The sequence below is a fragment of the Marmota marmota genome, unplaced genomic scaffold, assembly GCF_001458135.2.
Source record: "Marmota marmota marmota unplaced genomic scaffold, marMar, whole genome shotgun sequence".
NCBI lineage: Eukaryota > Metazoa > Chordata > Mammalia > Rodentia > Sciuridae > Marmota > Marmota marmota.
This window is the reverse complement of record NW_025999968.1, coordinates 47,015,300-47,025,733: the sequence shown is the minus strand read 5'-3', so window position 1 is coordinate 47,025,733 and position 10,434 is coordinate 47,015,300. Positions and strand designations below refer to the sequence as shown.

General features: G+C 38.8%; 1 protein-coding gene across 7 annotated transcripts in view; it reads left to right on the top strand.

Annotated features, from left to right (window-relative positions):
- Positions 1-10,434, top strand: part of LOC107136416 (amyloid beta precursor protein) — a 239,009-nt gene that overhangs the window by 96,656 nt on the left and 131,919 nt on the right. For all 7 annotated transcript variants that reach the window (XM_048803538.1, XM_048803537.1, XM_048803536.1 and 4 more), the window contains exons 4-5: positions 2,698-2,810; positions 4,909-5,102. In XM_048803538.1, the coding sequence (XP_048659495.1) occupies positions 2,698-2,810; positions 4,909-5,102 (307 nt within the window). The remainder of the gene's footprint in view (positions 1-2,697; positions 2,811-4,908; positions 5,103-10,434) is intronic.

Here is a 10,434-nt window from a genome sequence, read left to right as displayed (position 1 = left end):
ATATATATATATATATTTCTCTCTTTTAGTTGTTGATGGACCTCTATTTTATTTATTTTATGTGGTGCTGAGAGTTGATCCCAGTGCCTCACACATGCTAAGCAAGCGCTCTTCCACTGAGCCACAACCCCAGCCCTGATTTAGTTTTAATAGCATTGAGCCAGATGTTTAATCCTTCCAGTATTTTCTTGTAAAGTCGAATCACCACTTATTATTTTGGAAGTTTGCAAATATGACTGAGCAGTGCTAACAGATGAAATGGGTATCTTAAGATACTTCTGTTTCTGGTAGCCTTGGACATTAGGATGACGCAGGTGTCAGGTATTCATCCTAGCAGCTAGGGTTGGTTGTGACATCAGAAACCCTGAGGAGTTCATCTGGTAAAGCCTAATTGGTTTTCAAAGAGATCACCTTTATTTCCACTGTCCAACTCCCCTGGGGTCTTGTTTTTGTTTTATATCATTCGAAGGAAAAGAAAAATGTGATGTCATTTGCATTATTATGTTACTTTCTTCCTTATAATTTGTTATCTTAATGTTTATCTCTGGAACTAGGTTGCAGTCTCCTGAGGTGTGGGTGGCCTTCCACAGGTTTCTTGGCAGGGAATTATCTCCTGGGAAGTGGGTTTATAGGTGGTGACATCATGTGGGCTCTGTGAAACAAGATGCAATGGGGCATTTGCAGCGGCAGCCACTGCCACGGACTAGGCACCCCATAGTCATTGGCTTTTCCCCACCAAGTACCACCTGCAGCCTTAGGGGGTACCGTGTCTCATAATTTATTGCACTCTATACAATACAATGCTGTGGGCCTCATGGGTGCCCTTAAAGAATTAAGGAAAGAAAAGATACATAACTTTCTCTAACTTACCATTTTCTTAGAATTTTAATCTAAATATTATTTATTAAAATAAGTGCTTAAGTATCATGAGATATCCTACATATTTGAGCTAGAAAAAGACTGAATTTTAGGCCAGGCTCGGTGGCACACACCTGTAATTCCAGCATCTTGGGAGCCTGAAACTGGAGGATTTGCGAGTTGAGTTCAAAGCCAGCCTCAGCAATGGCGAGGTTCTAAGCAACTCTAAACAAAATACAAAATAGGACTGGGAATGTGGCTCGGTGGTTGTGTGGCCCTGAGTTCAATCCCCAGTACCAAAGGAAAAAAGAAAAAGAAGATTGAAGTTAAAAACAGTGCTATGGGAATGACTCTCCGTCCCCCTTAGGGCCTTTTTGTTCTTTATGTTGATTTTCAGAAAATGTCATATGACATAGTATGCAAGGGAAAAAAATGCTGTTTTTGCTGGTGTGTGGAACATCTGCTGCATTCCTTACTTAATTAGGCTTGTGGGCTTAAATCTGCTACTGTTTGTTTTACCTGAAGGTCTGTAGTGGCCTACTTGGTGGTCTTCCTGCCTCCATTGTCTCACTACCCCAAATCCATCTTTCACTCAATAACAGACTATCTGAAAAACAAACCTGAACATGTTATTGCTGTTTAAAACATATTTTTTTTTTACTTTGTTATCTCCAAAATAATGTCCAAAACCTCATACTTTCCAAAGTTGGAGCCCAATGTATACCCCTGGGGGTATAGTGGTAAATGGATAGATATCGTCCTTCTCTTTATTTCTACAAGGCATTCTGTACTCATACATTCAGACTTATCTCTAATGTTGTTTGTATCTTGAGGTCTATCCCAGTGCACTCAAGCAGATGTGTTCTCTAACTACATTGGCCTAGCACTTTCTTTATCTCTGTTATAAGATTGAACTTGTTAATTCATCAATAGATATTTATTACCTACTGTGTGAAGAATTCGTACTATACGCTGGAGGATACGACAGTGAATAAACCAAACAAAAATGAAGTCCACAGCTTTTGTAATGTGTGGTCACACTCATTAGAATGTAAATTCATGGACTTTAAGTAATATCTTTATATTTGTGGTGCCAGCAATGCCTAGACATAATTTGCATGATACACATTTTCTTAAAAAAAGGTAAAAGGACAGTTTTTATAATTTGAGCTAATTTGTTTTATATATTATGTAAACATATATAAGTACACATGTATATTTAGGTTCTTTTTCACTTAGCATTTGAAATATGCTAAAATATCTACTAGTTCATAAGCAGATTAAAATGTTTAAGAAAGAATCAGACACAGTGGTGTGCTCCTGTAATTCCACCTACTTCATAGAGGCTGAGGTGGAAGATCACTTAAGCTGAGGAGTTCAAGACCAGCCTAGACAACATAGTGAGACCCTGTCTCAAAAAAGGTGGGGGTGAGGGTCCAAGAAAGAGTGTACCATGTTTATATTGATTCTGCTCAAATTGACAATGTGAATTTTTGTCTTTCACTAGTTGCTATAATTGAATGGTAATTGATTATGTAGCTGTAAAGCTCTTAGATGATTAATTTTGAAGCAGAAATTCCAATTAAGTCAAGAAAGAGATCATTTATATACGTAGGAAAATCCGTCCTTGATGAACCATCAAGGTTAATGTGCAAGCTGCTAGGTTGCTTTGGGGGACCAGACTCCACACTGTAACAGCACTTCAGACCTGATTGCACTGTTTAGGTGTTGCAAAGTTCCCTGAAGTTCATCTGGCCCCATCTTGCCTTGATAATGACCTCTGTGGTAAGACCAGTATGTGCAACCTGAGTGACAGGAGGTGCTTTTTCTTTCTTTCAGTTGGTGAGTTTGTAAGCGATGCTCTTCTTGTTCCTGACAAGTGCAAATTCTTACACCAGGAGCGGATGGATGTTTGTGAAACCCACCTTCACTGGCATACCGTCGCCAAAGAGGTACCAATCCATAAGTTCCTTCTTGCAAAGTGAAGATTTCCTGGGATCATACCTGGTGGCAGTTTGGAGGGCATTTTGAGGCAACAGCTTGTTGATAAAATAAATTCTTTTTGAGGCAACAGCTTGTTGATAAATAAATTCTTTTAAAAAATCCATAAGATTTTTTTTTGAGTAGAGAGCAATTTTCAGTTCACAGCAAAATTGAACAGAAACTAGAGTCCCCTTGTCCCCTCTGTCCACACACACACTCAGCCTCCCCATCCAGGCACATTTCTAAGGAGTGAAACAAGGGCCCTTGAGTTGGATTCATTATGTCTAACAGATTAAAACTGTTTTATGTTTTATAAATTAAATTGAAACTATAATCTTTAGTACTTAGCACCTTAAATTTTACCTCTCCTTCAAATGATTTTCTGTGGTTTTCTTTGGTCCCACCAGAAGTTTTTCTGGTTGAAGCATTGCCCTTACTTTCTGTTGGTGACTGAAACAATAGAACAGGGAAGCAGCCTGTCTGATACCACGTGGAAGGTACAGTTAGGACTCGGTTTCCAAGTCATGCTGTCCAGTCTGGCATTCACCAGGCCACGCTGCCACCTCTGTTCCCCCACAAGTGGTGAGTCTGTGGCACCAAACCAGCCCTTTGCTAACTTCTGCTTTTGGCTGAGCCAGCAAAAGACACAAAACAATTCATATGAGATGTCACTTTGTGGAATTAGTGCCTTAGAAACTGCTCTGTCCCTCTGTTATAATGTTTTTCTCTCAAAAGTACACAGTTTTATTTGTGGTGAGATGATGAGATCAGTCTCCTAGAATTAGGTTCCTTTATCTAGCTCAGATTTGCTCCCCTCCTCCTTCCTGGAAACATGGGACATTTTTGATGGTCATAACTGGAGAGGAAGTGCTACTGGAGTGTTGTCACTAGAGGTCAGGGCTTCTGCCAAACATCTTACAGTGATCAGAACAGCTCCTCAACCCCAAGCACTTATTTGGTACTAAATGTCTGTAGTGCTGAGCTGGAAAAATCTGATCTAGTTCGATTTACCCTTATATCATAGCTTTAAAGCTGTTAGGCAGAAAACACCACTTAAAATTTGGCATCGCCTTTGCCTTTTATAAAATAATATGTTCTGATTCACTGTAAAATAAAACTTACTTTATATAAAAAATGTGTTTTGGAGGTTGAAGAGCTTGCTGAGCTTAAGAAAACCAACCACATAATTTGAAGCCCAGCTCTCCATCTGATAACCTCATTTTTCATTTCTTCTGAGTTGTCAAAAGAAAAATCCTTTGTTCCTAAGAAACAAAAATGACTCATAGATTCCTATGAGGTCAAAATGCATTCTGCAATATTGTCACTGTTTACCCAGGCGGTTGAATTATTAATTTCTCCTGTGTCACCAGTAGATGATGTCTGAGCTTTCTGCTACGTTGGATTTGAGCATATTTAGAAAATCCCAGGAAAGCAAAAAGATATTGGAAACAAAATCTCTAGTGACTCTAAGTTCTGATTCAGAGTGGCTGCAGAGATAACTTCTCTTTCTGGGATTGTTACTCTGGGAAGTGAGCCAACAGAGTTAGAATTTCTAGAATAAGGCTAATCCAAGCGAGAGGATTAGGTCTGTCCTGGAGGTGGGAATGAGCTGGGGATGTACGAAAGGAACCTTCAGATCTTTCATACACCAATAAAACCAGAAAGCATAGATGTTCTGATGCCTAGCAGCCTTCCTCTGCATTTTCCCAACTGGTTTCCATTCTAATTGTTTTTATGAACCTCTATTGTTTAACATCATGTTCTTCTTAAATAAATGATAAACCTTAAAAAAAAAAAAAAGAATGAATACTGGGCTGGGAATGTAGCACAGGTATAGAGTGTGTGCCTAGCCTCAGTAAGGTGCAGGTTTAGTCCCCAACACCACATTTACACACAGAATACCAAACTAGCCCATGTTAAAGACCCCGTTGTAAATCCATTCAAAAAGTAAACCGTCGATTATTTCCTCTGTCAAATTGGTTCCTAATATTTCAGGTCTGTGTGTTGGTTATTGTGTTTCTTACAAGGAAAAGCATCTGCCTCACGTTCTCTCCTTCCCCTCTGCAGACCTGCAGCGAGAAGAGCACCAACTTGCATGACTATGGCATGTTGCTGCCCTGTGGAATTGACAAGTTCCGCGGGGTAGAGTTCGTGTGCTGCCCACTGGCCGAGGAGAGTGACAGTATCGATTCTGCAGATGCAGAGGAGGACGACTCTGATGTGTGGTGGGGTGGAGCAGACACGGACTATGCAGATGGGAGGTAAGGTGTCCCACCTTGGGCCTCATACATGCTAAAACATCGTGTATGTGGTTTTGCATTCATTAATAAATGTGTCTTTATATTTCTCACCAAAAAGATCTCTGCTCACTACTATCAAAGTTTTCTCTTTTGGAAAAAAAATTATCAAACCCTGGAGTTCTGTTAAAGATTATAGCATGCTATTTAATTTTAATATAATTGGTGGAGTTAATTTTAATCTCAAGAATTGAGATTAAAATCCCAGTAATATTATAGTAGATCACTGGTAGTTCTAACAGGGAGTTGAAATCTAAATGAATACTCTGGCTTTCTCTTTTGCTCTGTAATTTGGAAATATTTTGTAAACACTATTCTGGGATGTTTTTTCTTTTTCTTTTTTTGTCAATTATTAATTCTGTAAACTTTTTAAAAGAAAGATTTGGTTTTGGGGTTTTGTTGTCTTTGGGGGGATTTCTTTGCCTTTGTCACCATTTTCCTTCATGTCTAAAGTGAAAGGCATTCATAAATGCTAAAGTTCTTTCTCTTCATTTTTGTGATTAACATTTTCATCTGTTTTTCTATGAGATCTTAATCCCATAATTTATTATGAGATTCCCATTTTTAATTGAAGACAAGCTTCTGGAGTAAAATCATAGGATAATAGATGTAGAATCTTTGGATTAGAAATGTCATCTGGGTCAGTTGATTTCTTGCTGTATCATCCTCCAGAATGTGAGGATTGTGTCACTTGTTTTTTCCCCCACTATTCTCTCTGATGTTCCCTAGTGTTACAGATCTCCCAACAGAAGGTTAAATACAAGTTGTAAGACTTGCTGTTACACAGTACAAAGTTTTCTAACTTCAGGCAGATTTTTTGTGTAAGTGTGGAATACATTTTTGTAAAATTTTCAAAATAATTTTACTATCTGTGTATGCTCAGGAATCTTAGCTGCCTTTTTTTGTCAGTTGGCAAAAGGCTTCTTTTTCGTGGGTGTTGCCTAGCTCTTTTGTGTTCCCTCTTTACCAGTTTTTTTTTTTTAATGTATTCAGTATAGCTGAACATAAAGCTAAATAACCAAAATAAAAACAAAAAACAAATTTCAAAGAATGAGAGAAAGAAATAAGCAAAAAGCTATCTGTAAGCATGCAAATATTTCTCTGTTTTCGTAGAAGCTAAAAGTTAATGACACAACTTCCTTCTCCCAGGGCAGGAAGCCTCAGTGATGCAGGATTTGCTTCTGAGAAACTTTTTGCACTTCATTGCATGGAATGGAATATTCGGGTTCCATGCTGGATCCTCACACATCTATTCCACGTGCCAGATGCAGGGCATCCTTTGGTTTGGGTCTAATTGCCACTTGGTCTAAAGTGGCCTACTTCTCACTTTTTTCAAAGTAACTCTTTGATAGTTTTCCTAAATTGTATTTAAATCTGAAAGCTTCAGAGTAGCTTTTAAGAAAAGTCTTTGCACCAGGTCTCTGCCAACATGGTACCAATGCAGCCAGTACTAAAAGGGAAAGTTTCAAGTTGTACAGCCATTTTCTTTGTTCACATGCTATTGGATTCTAATTTTTTTAAAAATATTTTTTTGGTTGTTGATGGGCCTTAATTGTATTCATTAATTTATATGTGGTGCTGAGAATTGAACCCAGTGCCTCACACATGCGAGGCAAGCACTCTACCACTGAATTACAAACCCAACCCTGGATTCTTGATTTGGTTATCGCCCATTACCAAATTGTTGGTAGTGCGTATATAAATCCAGAGAATGGCGAGTAAACCAGGAAAGCTCAATGGCTGCTTAGAATGCTAAGACACTGGATAAATACTTATAACCCTGCTCAACATGGGTGATCTGCCATTTATGATCATTTTTATACAAGGGACTTTGAAAATTAAAAATTGGAAGCTGGGCACGGTGGCGCACATCTGTAATCCCAGCGGCTCAGGAGACTAAGACAGGAGGATTGCGAGTTCAAATCTAGCCACAGCAACTTAGCAAGGCCCTAAGCATTTTAGCAAAACCCTGTTTCTAAATATAATATACAAAGGAGTGGTGATGTGGCTCAGTGGCTAAGCTCCCCGCTGGGTTCAATCCCCAGTACCAAATAAATAAATAAAAATGAATGTTTTTGCTTTTTTCTGATAGGGATAGGCCTTTGGCAGGCCCTGTTCCCACATAACACATTTCATGTACCTTATAAAAACTCATTTTTATTAAGAATCAATCTCAATGGGTCTTGATCTTTTCCTTCTATCCTTTCCAACTTACTACTTAACTGAAAGTGTTACTAACATTATGTCTTAGGAAATTCACTTAACCAGTGGCCCTTTCTCTGCCTACATGTTTTCTCACTGCTCCTGGAAATAGATTCACAAGGCTTTCTGTTCAACCTTTCAGCCCATTATTTATTTATTTCTGTCAGTAATTGGACCTCCTGGTTATCCCCTCCTCTGTTCTCATTGTTACAAACACCAAACTAAAGGATGTTGGTTTATTTTTGTTTTGATTTTGTTTGTTTGTTAACTTGCTGTATTACCTACTACTGGAGAAACAATGCAGTGCACTATCCAAACTAGACATGAGGACCACAATCCTAAAGGGAGAGACTCAGGCACATGGGGTCATATGGCCACCTACCTCCTATTGTCTCCAGAGATATCACCATCCAAGTTAGTATTCAGTTAAAATGCTAGTCTGGGCCTTCCTAGTCACCTTTATTCTGTTCCATTTTCAGTACGTTCAATGCAGTCCTCCTGTGGACTATGTCATCCCTCAGGAAAAGCACTCCCATGGGGTTTCCAGCTTTGACCTGCCTCTCTGACCATGATCTTCTGATCTTACACCTAAAACCTGCATCAGGTGTCACTGAATTTCACCTTTCCCTCATAATTATCATCCTGATTTATTCCAACTTATAATAATCCATTGTCCTCTTTTTTTCCCTTTTCTTTTTGTTTTTTCCTGATCTTTCAAACCAGGATGGAATCAATGGATAACCATTTTTACACATTCCACAGAATGTCCTGGGCTTACTGGTACCCTTCACACTTCTAAACATATTTTTGTCAGTTTCTCCAATAATTTCTGGAAGAAATTATTTTCTCTCTTACTTGCTTCTGAGTTTTCTAAGGTATCAAGTCATGTAACCCTACCAGTTAATCCCATTTGTTATTCATGCTGTAACATCAGCTGGGATCTCGATGTCACTAGATGCACTTCAGTATCACAGTTTGACGACCTATCCTCTTTCACATGTCAGGTGATCCAGGCCATTCTCCTGGGTTCCCAGCATCACCCTGCTTTATCCTCTACTCCTGACCCTTTCATAGCCACCCGTTGTGAACTTGTGCAGCAAGGTACCTGGCATTTGGTGGGTGCTCAGTTAAAGGTTTGTTGAAAAAATGAGCAGGTCTCCCCCTCTACTTCAGTATCTCCCGTACCTCCTTCTTTGCCTCCTGTCTTCCCGTTAGTGATTGTGTTCTGCCTGAGCTCCTGAGCACGGCACCCCTTGTCTTTTTCGTCTCGTTGGCTCCGCCACCTCTACCTACCAACCTGCTAGTTCAGATTGTCATTTATTGTCTACTAGACAAATTTCTTCTATTACCTGTTACAACATCAGTGTCCCACTTTCTCTTCCTTGTGTTTTCCCTGTTGCTCTTGTTTTAATGCCTCTAGGATTCATTCATCCCTTGACTTCTACTCCCTTGACTTCTACTCCCTTGAGGAATTAATACCACTCCTGCTCCCTCCCACTCTACCACTCCCTTTCCAGAAAATTCTCCCTGCTTTCACCATCTTTCTACTGTGCACTTTTAATCCTGTTGGACTTGGCAGAAAATATTTGATGGTTTCCTTAACTTTAGAAAAATCTTCTGAGGTGTGGTGATGCACACCTGTAATTTCAGCTACTTGGAAGGATGAGGCAAGAGGATCCCAAGTTCAAGGCCAGCCTCAGCAACTTATTTTTATAAAATATAAAAAACACTGGGGATGTGGCTCAGCGGTAGAACCCTTCGTCTGGAGTCAATCCACAGTACCATCAAAAAAAACCAAACCAACAAACAAAAAAAAGCCAATTCCCCAGCAAGGCACGCAGAACTCCATGTTACATGGCCCCAACCTGCATTGTCAACTTTATACGCATACCTCATTCTGTTTACTGACACCTTATAACGTGTGGCCTTTTCATTCTGTAGGCTTTTGTTTTTAACCATTCTGTTCCTTCTAAAATGTTTTTCCTTTTTCCTCAAATGGAGTTAATGTATGATCAAGATACCTGATCATGACCTATCAAAATCTTACATGTGTTTTGATGTTAACCTGAAAAGATATTTCCTTTACAAGTCTACCTTTGAATTCTTATAATATTCATTCGTACCCTAACTTACCTGCTAATAATAGTCATATCTCTTTATCTTCTAGCATGCAAACTACAGTTGTATAGTGTATTTATCAAAAGACAAATTGAATAGTGTATTTACCAAAAGACTTGGTGGTTCATCATTGGATATACAGAACCTCCCAATGTTTTATCACAGATCTAATAGGATTTTTTTTTTTTAAACCAGGGATTGAACCTGATGGCACTTTACCACTGAACCACATCCCTAGCCTTTTATATTTTTAATTTTGAGACAAGGTCTCACCAAGTTTTTTAGGGTCTTGCTAAATTGCTGAGGCTGGCTTTGAACCTGCAATCCTCCTGCCTCAGCCTCCTGAGCAACTAGGATTACAGGCATGTGCCACCATTACCCAGCCTGTCTAATATCATGTGAGCGACATGTGTACTTTTACATATTCTAATGCCAATTATAAAAATGTACAAAGAAAAAGTGGATTTAATTTCAACAATGTTTTTATTTAATCCACTATATCCCAAATATCATTTCAGCATTTAACTAATATGAAAAATTTATTAAGATAGTTCACATTTGTTTTCTTATTTCTTTTCTTTCATACTAGATCTTTAAAATCCAGATTTTTTTTTTTTTTTTTTGGTTGGTTGGTTTGTGGCGCCAGAGTTCAAACTGGGCACGTACTTTTCTACTGCACTACAACCACCCACCCCCAGGTCTTTATTGTAACAGCCCATCTGGACTCAAAGTAGCCACATTTCAAGTGCCTAGTAACACTTGCATCTCGGACTGTGTAGCCCTACATAACCTGATCTTTTCTTAATCATTCTTTCTTTTTCCTCCTATTCAAACACATGGTTTAGATAGCCCAATTATATACTTCAAGGCTGAACTACTTAATTTTTATTTTTAAATGTTTGTGAGTCTAACATAAAAGAAAGAATGGGTTTGGGTGAATTGTAATTGAGACATCGGGTCACCTGCGTCACTTTCG